Consider the following 17,208-nt stretch of genomic DNA (forward strand, 5'->3'; position numbering starts at 1 on the left):
CATGAAGGGGTGTCCTTCTTGGCACGGGAATCAACCACCAATTTGGAGTCGCTAGCTAATTCCACCTTGGTGAAGCCCAACTCCATGCAACGGAACAGGCCCTCTCAGATTGCCCTAGTTTCAGCCCAACCGTTTGAGCTGATTCCATAGAAGGTAGAAAAAGCAAAGATGGAATTAGCTAGTGGCTCCAAATCGGTGGTTGATAAAATAGTCTGGCCTTAACAAGCGGTTTTACAACTGTTGTAATAAAATAGTCAGGTAGCAACGAAATTTTAGTTTTATACGGGCTATCTAGCTTAGGCTATATAAGTTTGGCCTATCCTAATCTTGCCTAGTTCAGTCATGCTAATAATTTTCACAATATTTACCAACCACCTTGAATAGGTAGATTAATTGGCATAGTTGGTTTATGTGCACATTAGAATTAGTATATGTTGCTCATGAGCGATGCTTGAAAATGTACAATGGCACATGTGGTATGTGGGTGTTCAAAGATACAACTTTTCACATATGAAATGTTTGACTTTGTATGGTAGGACATGCAGCACATGCGTCACATGTGTAACTTAACACGTGTGACAAATGTAATACTAAAGGCCGTATGGATGGTTCATATGGCATATTTAAAGTGGTTGAAGATGGACAATGGCACTCTCGATGTACTGGCATATGCATCATGCATGACACACGTAGACATATGTACTACAAGATAATAGTCCGCCATGTACCATTACTAGTTCTCCGGTTTTTATAAAAAAGATAAATAGTTTTTGTTTTTATTTGGTTACGTGAAGAAGAGATTGGAATGCCAGTTCTGGGCAAATGTGTGGACAAAAAGATGATATATATGCTTGCCTACCGGTTCCCCGCTAAGATATGCTGCCGGAGAAATGATAGCACTTATCAAACAAAACCTTCACTGCTACTAAATAGATCATGAGATAGACTATGACTTAAGTGTGAAGGAAAGTCACGTGAATCACTTTTTACGGGGTTGCTTTTCTTTAGACAGTATTTGCTCCCATTATAGATGAAACCCGTCTGAAATTAGGTTAAAGAAAACCCATCCCCAAAAAGTATAATGAACCTCGAAACTCATCCTTCTTTAATAAGCATTGCGAAATCCTTTGTCCCAAACAACTTCAACAATGAGTCGCCAGAAATTCAAAGCTTGTTATTTGTTTCTGAATAATAAAATAATAATACAGAAAACTACAAAAATGTGTCAAGAAAAAAGTGCAAAAATGAGAAGTTTAGAAATGTATTTTGAAGAGAGGAAGTGATTGTTGGAATGTGTAAAACTCCCTTTTTACACCTTTTGTTTACGGTCATATGGCTATTCAAGGCATCCTTTATTCATGTTAACTGCTTTGACCATTTGAGAAATGTAATTCAAATTAATGGACAGCTACTTTCCGTCCATTGAGATAATGTGAGCATTCCTCTAGCTGATAATAGCACAAGAAATCTTACAATTGGATTCATGATCTATGCTCTTTTCACAGATACATGGATAGTAGTGGGCTAAGCGGTGGGATTCCTTCAACATTTGCTAACTTGACCAACATGAAGATCTTGTAAGAGCTTGTGATTACACGAAATGTGGAAACCATCAAAATCATGGGCCCCACCTTATATTGCTCTTGAACCAACAGTGGCACAATTTATGGTGTGAATCCAATGGGTGTTAAAATGGAAAAATTTGCATGTTCTGAATGCAACAGGCTAATGCCCATTATCCAGAGCTTTGGATCATTGGCCCCATGATTTTGAATAGTTCGATTTTGGTTACTTGTATGCCATTTCTATCATTTCCAATCCCTTAATTTGTTAATATCCAGCGGAAAATCATAATGGATTTCAGGTGGGCATCTGATAACCAGTTCACAGGAAAGATACCTGATTTCATTGGGAGTTGGAATCTTACCAATTTGTAAGCTAATACTTACAAGTTCTATACTGATAATTACTTCTGTCTTCTCATTTGGTATGCATGGGATTGCATAACAAGGTCTCCCACCATCCATTGGTGGTGGATAGGAATTCTATCCAAATTCAAAGAAGGTTTCCTACTACATTCTGTTCTGAATTAGGATAGGGATTCCCACCATGTTCAATGATCGGTTCATCTAGTGGGCCACACATGTGCATCAAATGTGAACAACTGGTCATTCTTTTAGCTTCAAATGGGACCAACCAAATGAGTTCTTAAGAATTGCACTTAGCAGACCTCATTTTCCTTGATATGCCATAGAATACTTCTGTAAAGAGTATTTGTAACTATGAAAATGTTGATGCAGGAATATTCAAGGCAATGCTTTCGAGGGTCCGATACCATCGAGTTTTTCTAATTTGACCTCACTGACCGATTTGTGAGTGTTGGTATTCATTAACTTGTTTTAATATTCTATTTGTTCTTCCTTTACATTACTAATTTCTTATATTGGAATTTGTGCTCCAGGGTGTGTTTGGTTGCACCAAATATCATGAAATAATTTCTTGATATTTGGTGCAACAAAACACAGCCCAAGTAGAATTTCCAAATTTTGCAAAATGGGTCTCTTCGGTTGTGTAGGAAAGAGGAAATAGCTCTTTTATATCCATACGAATATCTTGATTTTTAAAGGAGAACTCTTGAAAATTGTGAATTGTTTCTCTCCAAACATGGCCTTAACTAACCGTGTACTCATACAGGCGGCTTAGTGATGTGTCTAATGGGAGTTCGTCAGTGAATTTTATTGAGAATATGACATCTTTAACCAACTTGTAAGACCATATGATCTCTCATCCCATAGTAATACTAATTTGTTAATCTTATTTTTCTTTTTTCATCCATGCCTCAAAAACTTAAAACAACATACTCATATCTAATTTGTGCTTTTCTCTACAGAGTCCTAAGAAACAATATGCTTTTTGGTACTATCCCATCCACCATTGGAAAACACCGATTATTGATGCAGATGTGAGTTTTTCAAGTTATGTTTGGTTCAAATTACATACTTATACTTACTGAGTTCAAGTATTTTCAGTCTATATGATGGGAGTGGAACCCAGTGCCTTTAAGTAATTGGTTTACATGGGCATAAATGGATGAGATCAAAACCATTCATTCAGCAGTGAATTGTCTTAGTCCAGAAATCACACTGCTTGGATGATCCCAAGTAACTGCTGACATCTAGTGAGAAAAAGGTTCATTCTAAAAATGGTTAGGACGGCCCAATCACAGAAATTTTGGGTTACTGGCCCATCAATAATGGCAGGGCCGATGAGATGCCTGGTCTGGTGTATGGTGCGTGCTATGCAGACATGAAGTTCATTGACACTTGATCAACTTCGGCTGTCTTGGTATAAGAAGCAGACTCGAGGTGTCAGACATAGGCAATCTTAGATAATGAAACTCACTGAGTCAACTCAACTCGATTGAATTCCGATTCAAGCCGAATCAATGAGGAACTCATCCACTGATTAAAAAACTCAAATAGGATTCCTTATTTTCATTAGTTTGTGTATTTTATAATACATTTTTAAAAATGCTTATTAATCATCGAGTTTCTACTTTCAACATTTTGGGCAAGTCTTCTAGTCAAGGTGAACCAATGGAGTCATTTGTTGCTTCTTACACTGGTGGGCATCCCTTGTGCCTCACCACACTATAATCAAGACCATTCATCTAGTAGGCCCATTCAAAGGATTTGTCGCATGCCGTTAATCTCTGACTCACCTTCTTAGTAATTTCATCTCAATTATGTTTTCTTCTATCATATATATTAAGTTGGTTACTTTTGTAGGGATTTGAGCTTCAACAATTTAAGTGGCCAAATTCCAAACTCTCTCTTCAATATGAGTTCGCTCGTTTACTTGTAAGAATCAAACAGTCTTTCTTCAATCGTATGTTCTTTACATAATTCTCTTTGATGTATCGATTTCTTCATTGCAATTTTCAGGTTTCTTGGAAACAACAACTTATTTGGTGCACTGCCGTCACAAAAAAGCAATAAACTTCTTAATGTGTATGTTCATCTGACTCAATTGTACTAAACTTAATAGTTATAGCCTTAGGCTGTGTTCGGATACAATATTGAGTTGAATTCTAATTTGAAAACCAGTTTCCATTTCCAGTCTTTCCTCAAATTTGTGAATATTCATCTCCCAAAAAGAAACAAAGATGTTAAAAGTTCTAAGGTAAAGAAGACACATGAGGTGACTGTTTGAGGTGAGCATACATGGAATCTATGTAAAACTGCAATCTCAAACATACAGATGAAGGGAAATTGGAATCCATGGGTTTCCATTTCCAGAGAATTTTAGTTTACTTTTCCATATCCATGTTTTGGTTTTCCTCCATTCAAACACCCCTCACATTCTATAGTATCCATGATGGACTAGTTTTTGGCAAAAACCCATATTGAAATTACATCATAACTTCAACTTGAGACCTTTTAACGTGTTACTGGAGAAGAGAAATTTGGGGAAATTTATAATTAGGAAGCACCAAAAATAAAATACAGACCATTTATTTCTTTCTAACACTATGAATTTGAAGGTTACTATAATTTGGTTATTTCCTTTCTATTGAACTAATAACTGGAATTGTACTCAGTAATTCACTGAAATGCAACCTTAAACATAACATGTGATCACATTTCTGTGCTATCTCTGCCATTGATTTATGTAAATGACTCAATCGTGAAGATTCCTTCGGTTCATTATGTCTCCATCAAGCACCAACAGGCTACTCTCTTTTCTTCTTCTTCTTCTTCTTCTTTATTTATTTATTTATTTAAATTTATTTTAATGCAATACAACCAAAGATGTATCCTACTTCCATAACTGCAGATGACAGTGAACAACAGCTCAAGCCACCAAGCACAATCAAACAGCTCTGCCACTTCCACTAACTTTTGGCAACCAAAATCAGAATAGTTTCCTCTACAGAGAGTCATTACAGGCCCTAAATTTCCATTGTTCTTCAACAATAGAGATAGTGTTTTGTATGCCCAAGATATCTATTTTAATGATCATGATCATATAACTTAGTGCCTGTTTATCTGATAAATGCTATCTGACATTCAATGTTTGGATAATCTTTGATATTCTTTTCTATAATTTGCAGAGATTTATCATACAATCAATTATCAGGAAGCTTTCCATCTTGGGTTACAGAAGAAGGCTTAAACTTGTACGTCTGAGGAAGCACAAACCTTCCTCCTTTCACCACCATTTTTTGTACTTATAAAACCATATTTTACATTGCTAAATGCTGACTGTGTGCAATTTCCAGGGCTAGGATAGAATCCTCTTTCTTTCTTATCATGATATAAACATAGTTTCAATGTTTTGATGTCCAAAATATTCGAAAACATCTCTAGCGTACATTTGAAATGTGTGTAAACCAATCAGGACGGATGATTTGGTAGGCCCCCAGAAAGATAAGGTGACTGGATTGTGGTCTCAAAAGAGATGATCACTCAAAAGGCACTTGGTAGGAAAAAATGCAAAACAGTTAGATAGTCAGAGTTGTCCAATTACTGTAATTTTGGTGCGTGGCCCATTTGAGCAACGATCCTGATTAGGACATACATTTTCATGTGCATCATAAGAGCACTTCTCTTTCAACATTTTTGAAGATACTGACACTGCTACTTGTGTGCAGGAACTTGGTGGCTAATAATTTTGTATTCGATAGTTCTAACAGCAGGTGCTTATCAGTGTCATTTTTTAAATGAGTCAAAACAATAAATGTTGGATTTTTTATTTTTTATTTATTTTTATTTTTTTTAAAGAGTCAAAACAATAAAAGCATTTCGTTCACAGCATTATATACGTGGCCACCTGAATAATGCCTTTTCCTACATTGATGTTATTCATGTTGCATTTTAAATGAGTCAAAACAACCAAATCAATGGTTGTCGTTCCATCATATAATGGCCATTATTTAACAGTCATTTTTCTTGTGCATTCAGTGGTTTGCCTTTAAGCTTAAGTTGTCTTCAGCGAAGCTTTCCATGCCATCGGAATCCTCCAATCCGTAAGCCATTCTTTCCATTTCTATCAATGGATTATCTTCTTCTTCTTATTTTCTCTATATATACATAAAAATAAAATGGGGCAGTGTTCCTATGCCCTTAGGTGCATTGGAGTTATCCATTTTCCATCCATATTTGTTCATCATGTTTCCAAAAAAAAAAAAAAGTTAGTCGTTTTATATCATCCAATCAATGTGTTGTTTGGTCTATGCCCCATTCACTAACACAACAGCTGACCGAATGGTTTAGATCTCATCCACATTTGCAACATCTACACGATACAATGGGACCCGCGGCAGGAGATCACTGTCCTATAAAATGTGGGAGCTTCCTGTTCTTATTGTTTCTTTGGATGTATGTGGTTTAACCATAGTTATGATATAACACTTGAAAGTAATCAGAGGTTTGTTGCACCTCTACATGCAATATGTATGACATCCAAGCCATGTATCAGGTTGTACCCACCACATAGATCATCATCTATTACTCACTATAGATGGCAATGGCCTCAAAATAACTCCAGTTTGATGATCCTAGTTGCTCAAATGGAGGACATTCTTATTAAAGCATCTATCTGATCAAATGATTAGGATCATCTAAATGGTGTTGTCATTCGGTTATGGCCCACCCATTATAGGGTCCATGTTAGACCATCAATGCTAGTGTTATGTAATCATATTAAGTTTCAGTTTAATGAGATCCATGTTTCATTTTCTGTATTGGATCTTCCATGTTCATTGAAAAGAGTGCCGCAGATCATGATCTAATGATGATCATACGATGAGGCAATGAGCCCCACCATCTGATCATGACCCAAAGATCGCCGTACCACTGCATATGAACAATCCATCAAATATGCTATATATACACTGATCATTGTCTCACTGTTCCATTGATCTACAGATTCTTCATTTGCGATCAGGTGTGGTGGGCCCACAATGACAACTACTGAAACAGAGTATGAAGCTGACATTGCAATTCTGGGCCCAGCATCCTATAATGTGGCCAGCACAGAGAAGTGGGCCGTCAGCAATGTTGGAAGGTTTAGTGAAGGCAGCAACACCAGCTATTACAGGTACACTCAAGAAGAATTTCCGAATACAATAGACTCGGGGCTGTTCCAATACGCCAGGCTATCACCAGGATCACTGAGATATTATGGTCTGGGGCTCGAAAACGGGAACTACACTGTAAATCTGAGATTCGCAGAGACGGAATTTTCACAAACTCGGGAAAGCGTTGGAAAACGCATTTTTGATATTTACCTTCAGGTATGTGTATTAGTACATTTTCTCGACTTTCCAAGATCTTTTTCTTTTTTCAACTCAAATCTCACATGTTTGATAGACCCACAGGGGCTTTTACGTGCAAACACGTGCCAGCCTCGCATGTGTAGGACATTCGTTGCGTCCATCACGTGAGACCCAATGTGTAGATCATATGGCCAAAATTTGTAAGGCCAGACATTTTTGAAGAGTGAAATAATTGCTTTGTTTCTGAAAATTGGCAGCAGTGCACGTTCGACATAAACGTGCAGCCTGCCTGATGAGTGTGGACTGGCATAATGGGCTAGGTCATCTAGGTGGTAGGGCCCACTTGGTGTATGTCTCAGATGGAAGCGAATTTTGCCTGTGCCCCCACCTACAAGTTCTTAAAGGCAGAAGCTATGTGGGTCTACGTCGAAGTCGATGTGAAATCCACTCCGTCCATCAGTTTCTCCAGATCATGTTAGGACATGAGCTTAAAAATGAGGCAGATCCAAAACTCAAAAGTGGGGTGTGCCACATGGGGATTTGAAGTCCAGATTTTTCTGATTAATACACATCTATTAAAAAAAACCTTCATGTGGGCAAGGGGCACAAACAATTCCTGTCTGTCTTAGATCATGTGATCTAAGCAAAACTCTTTGATTATTCTAATCATGAACTAGCTTTTTATTTTCTTTTTCCATGCATTATACATTGATCAAGGTATACAGACTGCAATTTCCAATGAGCATTATTCAATTTGAAAATGGCTGATGTTTTCTTGAATTCCATCTACTTGAAAAGAGTCCCAACATAACAAATTACCATTTCTTCTTACCAAAATTCTTTTTTTTTTTTAAAATTTTGAATTCCTTATGACAACAATTTTTATTTTTTATTTTTAATGGAATGGATTTATTTATTTACTTATTTTTAAGAAGAGTAACTTTCATATATGGCATCCAGACTGCACACATTTCGGGAACCTCTGAATTTCAGGGGAACCTATCATCAGCAGGGGCCCGCCAGGGCCACCCCTATACAAGGTAAATAACCCAAAAATGAACTAGGGACCTTTCTGGACCCTTCTTATAGCTCCAAGGCCTGCTTTGTCTAAGAAACACCTACCCCGAACTAGATCCGGGGGGTCCAACTCACTAAGATAGAGGACTGTCATCTGATTCTCGCTCACCGCACACGCAAGGCCATCTGCAGGGCCATTGCCCTCTCTCTTGATGAGCTGAATAACCACATTTCCTCTGCCCATGAGGGTCAATATTCTGGCATACCAGGGACGCCACTTCCAAGAGGGCGCAGTCCTGCGAAGATGACATCCACCAATATTCTGGCATACCCGGGAACGTATGACAACGATTTCTATTAGTTTTGAAGCCAAGTTAATGTTGCAGGGCAATTTGTACTGGAAAGATTTCGATATAAAAAAGGAAGCAGGTGTTTCCTTCAGAGGCATTGAGAAGGAACAATGGGTTATGGTATCGGAAAGCGTTCTTGAAATTCATCTCCTTTGGGCTGGAAAGGGGACTTGCTGTATACCTTCCCCGGGAACGTATGGACCCACCATATCGGCCATCCGTGTTACTCCCAGTAAGATTAAAAGAATTTGTGATTGGAGTTTTATTCTATAATAGGACTGAGAGAAATGCTGTTATTGTTCAATGCTCTTCATAGAAATTCTATGTAGTGTAATCCCAACTGTATATGTAGTAATCATGGATGGTAATTTCAACTGGTTGGTCGGGTGGTAGTTGCGTGGATGGACCATTGGCCAAAAATCATCATAATCATCAAAGCCTTGTCCCAACTAATTGGGGCTGGGTTCATTAATCCTTTTCCTCCATTCCACTCTATCAAATGCCATAAAATCAGTTAGACCATAGGTTAAAGTCTGTTTTTACTAACTCAACCCACATTCTTTGGGGTTTTTCCCTTGCCTTTTTAGAGCCTTCAACATGTACCTGCTCCTTATAACTAGTGCAGTATTTTACTTTTTATTTTTTTAATCTTCATTGCACATGACCAAACTATCTAAGTCTATTTTCCCTTATTACCTATTGCTATCACTCCTAAATCCCACCAAATGCTTTTATTTCTAATTCTATCATTCCTTGCCACATAAGTCTACTTCCCCTCATCCTATTGCCTATTCCTATCACTCCTTAATTCCACCTAATGCATTTATTTTTAATTTTATCTTCCTTTGTCTTGCCACTTATACATCTCAACGTCCTCATTTTAACCACATTTATCCTATGAACGTGTCTCGTAAAGCATGGTTGGTCTTATGGTTGTCCTAAAAAAAAAATTCTTTTGGCTGTTTGAGTAGTACACAATAATCGCATAAATCTCTAGAGGCACATCTCCATTTCTTCCACCCTGCTTGAATTCTATGGGCAACATCCGTTTCATTCTCTCCACTAATCAAGTATTAAAAGAGGTCGTTTTTGGAAAACTACTTGCTCAACAATCTTAACTAGTTCTTTATTCTCACTCCTCTTGTTACTAAAATTGTACTCCATATGCTTTGTAAATTCTTAAGGACCTCTTGGCCGATTCTGTAACAAATAAATAGAAATTGCCAGTTTTACCTCATTAAAAAGACTTCTTTCATGGAATTAACCGTTCCATTTATTTTAAAAAGAGATTCTGGTCAAGTAAACAACTATGGCATGGTTACAGAAGTCTATCCACTACATATATGTTTCAAGGGACATCATAGCATAACTATTGAGGTGAAGTAGGGAACTAAAAGATCGAATGAATTTGAATACATTGACGAGTAAATTCCCTATGATTTCCAAGGTATTCTTTAGAGGATTCACCATTCAAAGGGAGACTACTCAATAATTTCACATCCATAAATCTAGCTTTGTGTTTACACCCTTCCTCAGCTTGTCAATTGAGACTATGTCATTGGCATAAAACATACATAGGGATCTCTTCGTACAAATGTCTCATTAACTTGTCCATAAAAATGCAAAGAGATAGAAGTTTTATGCCAACCCTTGTTGCAAGCCTATAGCAATTGAGAATTGACTTGTCTCTCCACTAGTGGTCCTCACGCTTATTACTGCTCATTTGTGCATATCCTTAATCATATCAATACATCCTTTTGAAATTTATTTTTTCCCTAGCACCTACACAATTAATTCTCTAGGGATCCCATCATAAACTTTCTCTAAGTCTATAAAGAGCTTGTGGAGATTTTTCCACTCCCTCTATTTCTCCATCAATTGTCTAAGTAGGCGATTAGCCTCAGCAGTAGATCTCCCTGAAATAAAACCAAACCAATTTTCTAATATTCTCATGCCTTAGTCTTTGCTGAGTCTCTATTTTTCAAAAGTTTCAATGTATGGCTCATAAGTCATAGTGAATTAGTGATTTGACCACTACTAATTGGCTGGCTACAATAATCCTATCTTTGGTCCATCCATGTGATGGTTCACCAAATCAACAGTCCTGATCACGACATGCAAGTCCACTTTTAGCATTCCTCTAAAAGTATATTCTAGCATATATATCTGAAAGTTCAACATTGACTAACTGTATTGAGTTCTTGTCCAGATTTTAAACCTACTGTTGGGACTTCACGAAAGAAGAAAAATATTGCTTTGGCTGTTGGAATTTCGGTTTCTGCTGGAGTTCTAAGCATTATATTTGTTTTAGTAGTTTTTATTTGGAAGAGGAGTAAAAGGCTGAGTGTTGATGAAGATGAAGGTAACTCTGAAGTTCATAAATAACTAAAAGATACAAAAATGATTTCAGAAATGTTCAAGTCACATAGTACAGTTCAACAGTACATTAAAGGTGCATTTGGATGTACCACCAAATCACAGTTGGAGGTTTTTCCAAACCACAAGCTTTGGTGCTAGCCTATCTTTGGTAAATGGGAAAATCCAGATGTGGCCTAATTATGTGTTTGAATGCACAAGTCAACTGAATTGCAAGTGTTCCATCTGATCAAGAGGAGATAGCGATTCAAACCCCAGATCCTCAATATGAATGTTAAGGAAACTCAAATATGATGCTTTCCACTTTATTAGATGCACGATTGCAATTCAATTTGATAGCACATCCAAATTAACACACCCTAAATGTGCCGATCCCATTCATTTGGTTTAATTTTTTTCAACTGGGTATATTTTTATTTCCTTAAATTTTTCTTATGATTACTAAAATAGATATATCCAAATCCAATGAGCAATCAAAATAAATGTAACTTCAACTGCTAATAGTATAAATGTTTCTAAGTCCATGTATTGGATTGAAGTGAATGTATGAATGCAACCTACATTTTTATGTGCATTTGCAGAGTTTTTAAGAATGGGTCCTAGACCAAACACTTTCAGTTATGCAGAACTGAAGACCGCCACTGAAGACTTCAATCCTGCAAATAAGCTGGGTCAGGGTGGATTTGGCCCCGTTTTTAAGGTCAGTTTGTTTTTATTCTATGTAAACTACAATGATCAGAAGATTTAAACGGTCCAGAGCCTCAGTATGGTGATTGCATGCATGTGGGGCCCAGCTGCAGATGAGGGAAGCCCACTCCCTGATGGAACAATCACAAACCTTTGATGGGTAATCTACGGGAAAAAAAAAAAGGCAACCTATGAAAAAATGGTAAAGGAAAAAAAAAAAACCAGCAATTGTTCACATTCAATGGAACAAAAGACAATGATCAAATGGTTGGGATCTTCAAATTTGAGAGATATTTAGGTCATCAGCCATCTTTAATACTGCACTTCAGATCCATGGTTTGCATCACATCCAAATCATTCAATTCCTTAGGTTAAGTATGTGTATGGAAATTGTCATACACTTTTCTACTACTACAATTCCCAAATGAAAAATGCTTGTAAAGGAAAACCAATTGATCTGATTTGCACTACAGGGCACATTGCTAGATGGGCAGATAGTGGCTGTGAAACAACTCTCAGTAACATCTCACCAAGGAAAGAGTCAGTTTGTAGCGGAGATTGCTGCTATATCTGCTGTCCAACAACGAAACCTCGTGAAGTTGCATGGATACTGCATCGAGGGAGCACATCGGCTACTTGTTTATGAGTATCTGGAAAACAAGAGCCTTGATCAAGCTCTCTTTGGTACGTTACTGTCCTCTCCCTTCTTAATGAAGTTATATACTGGACTATGCAATTAGTGATATTTTTGAATTGTAACCCCATCAATTTTTTTCCAAACTTAAATGGATAGTTCAGATCGACTGATTAGACAATCCAAGTGAATGGATGCAACTAAGAGCACTATAACTTAAAAGTGCTTTGAGAGCACTGGAGCATTCTCTTATGGGTTATCAAGATATTTTTTTAATCCTTACCAAAATCTCTAATACATAATCACTGTTAACTAAGTGCCCATTTGGATACCACTAAATAAGTTACTTTCTCTACTTACAGCAGTAGATAACTGACTTAATTCAGATAAGTTTGGTTTATGATTAGTTATAAGTAACTTTTTACTTAAAAGTACTCAATCAATTCAGTTTTTTTTTTTTTTTCTCTACTTTTCATTAGTTTCTGAAGAGAGGCATCAGGAGAGACGAAAGAGAGGAGAAGTTGATGAGTATGTTGTTTACCAAACATACTTATCTTCTTAATAAGTAGAAACTAAGATAAGCTACTTGTGGAATAAGTAGCTTACTTATCTAATTTAGTAGCTTACGATCCAAATGACCCCTAAATGAGATGAACTAATTTTTAAGTTGCCACCAAACAGGCCATTAGCATTTTTACAGAGGGATTGGGAATTTGGTATTTTCAATAGTTTAAAGTGGCAACCAAACAGGCCATCCAAATGCAGCCTTGTACCATTCTGTTGGTGATAAAATTTGAACAATGCATTCAATCGATTTGAAGAATATGAATTGACCTAATGATAGGCCACTCTCATGGATCAGTTGATTGCAGTTTTCAGCTGTTTTTAATGATATGATCTTATATAAATTTTGTTTTGGAGAGTCGATCTTAAAATTTTCTTGATCTTTTAAAAGTGAGCAATGGATTAGAGTTTTATGAAGTTGTTTGATTTTTGAGATAGGGGATCAATGAAGAGTTTGTCGACTATATAGATGGTCTAGAAGGCTGCATGGGATGTGCCAATGTGCTCCATGTTAGCAAGATCCATGTTGTTCATATGGAATGGTCCCCCCATGTATGTACCATGGCCGAAATATCCTGTCATGAGGTGAACCATGACAGGATTGTGGCCCACCTGATGATTAGACTGGCTTGTTTTCTGGCCACTAAATATACATGATGGGCCCACTGAAGGAACGGTCTGGACCTCACACCCACATGCCAGCAGTGGTGCATGGGACGCAGAGTACAATTCGAAATCCTACTGTAACGGCTAGATGTAGGAGAGCTTGATTGTACTATATTTCAATGCTAATGGCAGTCATTTCCTTGCAGGAGAGAGTAAATTGCATCTGGATTGGCATACCCGCTTCAAGATATGCTTGGGGACAGCAAGAGGTCTCGCTTACCTTCACGAGGAATCCAGGCCTCGCATTGTTCACAGGGATGTCAAAGCCAGTAATATTCTGCTCGACACATATCTCAATCCAAAGATATCAGATTTTGGTTTGGCTAAGCTCTATGATGACAAGATGACCCACATCAGTACAGGTGTCGCAGGGACAATGTAAGCATTGATGACACTTCCCATTAGCCTTCCTTTCTTAAGGGCACGTTTGGATGCTTGATTGAACTAAATTTCAAGTACCCAACTCATTGTAGAGTGAAAGACCAAGGCAGAAGTCGTTCCATTTCATATTTTCGATGTTGGGGTTGGTTTGTCATTATGAATGGAGTAGGATTTTACTGTTTGGGAAATTTCACCTTGATTTGAATTATTGCAATGCTAGTCAATTGAGCATCCAAACACAGCCTTTCTTATTACGCGATGTTCGTTTCTGTAGAAGTCCCTCAAACAGCTAATATGATATTCTCAAGGGTGCGTTTGGGTGCTCAATTGAACTAAACTGCAACAATTCAATTCGATGTAGAACAATTTTCACTTCATTGAATTGAATTATCATATATAATTCAATTCTATTCTGCATCCAAACGTGGCCTTTGTTTCTTATTACGTGATGTTGGTTTATATTGGAGTATATATACCTGAAACTGCGATCTTTATATTCTCGAAGTGGCTACCTTGCACCGGAGTATGCCATGCGTGGACATCTGACAGAGAAGGCTGATGTATTTGCATTTGGAGTTGTTGCTCTGGAGATTGTAAGTGGAAGGCCAAACACATACCAGGACGTGGATCCGGAGAAGTTGTATCTCCTTGAATGGGTATGGCATTTATATTTTCTTACTACACTTGAGAATCCGAAATTCTTTGGTAGTTAGAAAAATGAGCCAAAAGAAAATACTTATTTAAGAGCTCAAACTCAGCTAACTTTAGTGACGTGCATTTTAGTTGAATTTGGATGTTCTGGCCCAAACAAATATCCAAGAGATTAATCACCCCTAGTGAGGAATCTCGAACAAGAGACCTCCCACTCTTATATCAATTTGATGCAGGACAATTAAACACTTATTCTAAAAGCTGGAACTGATGGAGCATGGCGAATTAATTCATTTATCTCATAGCTCAGGCCCCATATCTCATGGGTTAGGACCTCGGCCGAACCCCCTCGTGAGCCCCAAATTACATGGGTATCGCCTCACACGAGCCACCCACCTTACACGGGCCGCCCACCCTGAGTGGGTCCCCGTATCCCACAAGCTACCCCACTCGAGCCTGGTGTGAAAATGCCCCAGCATTACATACATTCTCAAGTACCAATGCGGGGCTCTTGAAATATTTGTTCCACAAACTTATATGATTGAAATACTGAAATCTTGAAAATTAGAAGTAACAATTAGTGATCCATTAACAAATTCTACTAAGTTAAACAATAGCCTTTCAAGGTGGAGAGTGGTACTCAAGCATTCCCAACTTAGCTATTGAAATGATGAAAATTTCTCTGTTGGGGGTGTTGGATCAATGGCCATGAGGCCCTTCATGGTGGATATTCCAGTAATCCCCACATAGGCTTGTTAATCAAGCTTCTAAAATCAGTTTGATTTTGTATTAATATAATTATTACTGTTACTAATTTTGTAAAATGGTTAGGATTGTTTCCCAAATGAGGGAACCATTTCACCTTAAGAGAGAGTTGCTGATCTGAGACCATTAGGATGGTGGATAAAAGGGATTAAAGCACAGTCAGGAAGAACACTCTCTCATTGCTTTCCCAGTCTCATGGCACTCTTCTCCGGCCTCATTTGGGTGATATGATCAACCTTGATTTGGTTGCAACTGATTCTGAAACAACGATTGGAAGAACTTCCAATCGGATTGTTTGAGAACTGTCCAATTTCGTAATGGATCGTCGTAGCGCTACCAATTGTGAGAAGCACAAAATTGTATTTCCATGCCAACATGACGGTGCCTATGCAATATTCACACCATTCATCATGGTGACCTCTTCACGAACTTCCCTGGCCTGAAACCACTCATCAGGTAGGCCACCCATGTACTTAAAAAGGTAAAAATGGACAGTTAAAAAGAAAATGACCTGCAGGCTGTATTCGATCAACATGCAAGTTCGGCCCACCTGATAGGCCGTCCAGCCTGATTTTTGGGCCAGATCATCTATATTCTAGATGGTGGGGCATACACACATATGGCCCACATCTCATTTCTTTTCTTCATCTTCTTCTTTTTGTTTTATTATTATTATTATTATTATTATTATTATTATTATTATTATTATTATTAAATCAGATCTGTTCTATGACCTCGTAGGCTTGGTATCTCCATGAAAACGACCGCGCATTGGAACTGGTGGATCCAACACTATCAGAATTCAATGAAGGAGAAGTGTCTCGGATGATCGGCATTGCTCTTCTATGCATCCAGGCATCGCCATCACTACGCCCATCCATGTCACGGGTGGTGAACATGCTGTTGGGAGACATTGAAGTGGGCACCGTCTCATCGAAGCCCGGCTTCTTAACTGGTTTGCCATCTGATGATACAGGCAGTTTCATGATTTATGATACTTCGACAGTGCCGCTGAATGCAAGCGGCTCACGCCAGGGTGCCACTGAGGCAATGCTGCATGAGGTTATTGGAAATGGACAGTGATGATTGAAAGTCTGTGCAGAAGAGTGGGCCCTCAAGATCTGAGGGTCTACACACAATATGGTACCTCCACAAAGCCAACATATGATATTCAGACTTCTTCCCATTTATCATCTAAATCTTCGTTTAAACTTGAATTTGTTAAAAAATAATTTAAAAAAAAAAAAAAAAGAATTAAAGGACCACCCACTAGTGATTGCCAAGGGTTTGGTTGTTGGTATTTGAGATATTGTTTCCATCTATTTAGCTTGTTCTTAGTTTGTGGACTACTATATACTCATTAATGAAGTAGCATTGAGTGATTTTGAACAAGCATTGTTGGAAAGTTCAGAGAGGAATGAATGGATTGTTGATTTCCAATTTGCAAATCTTGGGCTGTGATGAGACAAAAGATTGTCCAACTCCTAGGGAGAGAGAGAGAGTGACACAGGGATGAACGTGATGAGGTCTATCACTGTCTTCCTCAAGGATAACTACTTCGAATCCATGAAGCTTCTCTGGACTTGTCATAGAGATTTCTTGAATCCACGAGCAAAAAAGCAAGAAAATTGAAATAATATTCTAAAAAATTCTGATGAATAAATAAATTTTACACCCCTTTAAATAGGGATACTAAGCCATGGAATAAGTTTCAGAATTAAACTACTAGTGCACATGGTTTTCGGCCAAAAATAGTAAGTGTCCTATTTAGCCGAACCATGATCGACGTTCTCCTGACTATTCAAAGCACTTTTTATATTGAGCGCAACTCCTAAAGC

General features: G+C 37.8%; 1 protein-coding gene across 3 annotated transcripts in view; it reads left to right on the forward strand.

Moving 5' to 3' along the window:
* The window catches only part of LOC131220931 (probable LRR receptor-like serine/threonine-protein kinase At1g56140), a 25,878-nt gene extending 9,116 nt beyond the window's left edge, over positions 1 to 16,762 (forward strand). For all 3 annotated transcript variants that reach the window (XM_058215879.1, XM_058215880.1, XM_058215881.1), the window contains 18 exons: positions 1,506 to 1,577; positions 1,865 to 1,933; positions 2,301 to 2,372; positions 2,695 to 2,766; positions 2,891 to 2,962; positions 3,789 to 3,860; positions 3,945 to 4,010; positions 5,114 to 5,179; positions 5,654 to 5,698; positions 5,964 to 6,028; positions 6,930 to 7,297; positions 8,683 to 8,878; positions 10,856 to 11,008; positions 11,604 to 11,722; positions 12,183 to 12,393; positions 13,720 to 13,951; positions 14,460 to 14,610; positions 16,112 to 16,762. In XM_058215879.1, the coding sequence (XP_058071862.1) occupies positions 1,510 to 1,577; positions 1,865 to 1,933; positions 2,301 to 2,372; positions 2,695 to 2,766; positions 2,891 to 2,962; positions 3,789 to 3,860; positions 3,945 to 4,010; positions 5,114 to 5,179; positions 5,654 to 5,698; positions 5,964 to 6,028; positions 6,930 to 7,297; positions 8,683 to 8,878; positions 10,856 to 11,008; positions 11,604 to 11,722; positions 12,183 to 12,393; positions 13,720 to 13,951; positions 14,460 to 14,610; positions 16,112 to 16,453 (2,439 nt within the window). In that variant the 5' untranslated portion in view covers positions 1,506 to 1,509 and the 3' untranslated portion in view covers positions 16,454 to 16,762. The remainder of the gene's footprint in view (positions 1 to 1,505; positions 1,578 to 1,864; positions 1,934 to 2,300; positions 2,373 to 2,694; positions 2,767 to 2,890; positions 2,963 to 3,788; positions 3,861 to 3,944; positions 4,011 to 5,113; positions 5,180 to 5,653; positions 5,699 to 5,963; positions 6,029 to 6,929; positions 7,298 to 8,682; positions 8,879 to 10,855; positions 11,009 to 11,603; positions 11,723 to 12,182; positions 12,394 to 13,719; positions 13,952 to 14,459; positions 14,611 to 16,111) is intronic.
* The last annotated feature ends 446 nt before the right edge of the window (positions 16,763 to 17,208 follow it).

This window comes from Magnolia sinica, chromosome 12 (assembly GCF_029962835.1).
Source record: "Magnolia sinica isolate HGM2019 chromosome 12, MsV1, whole genome shotgun sequence".
Lineage (NCBI taxonomy): Eukaryota > Viridiplantae > Streptophyta > Magnoliopsida > Magnoliales > Magnoliaceae > Magnolia > Magnolia sinica.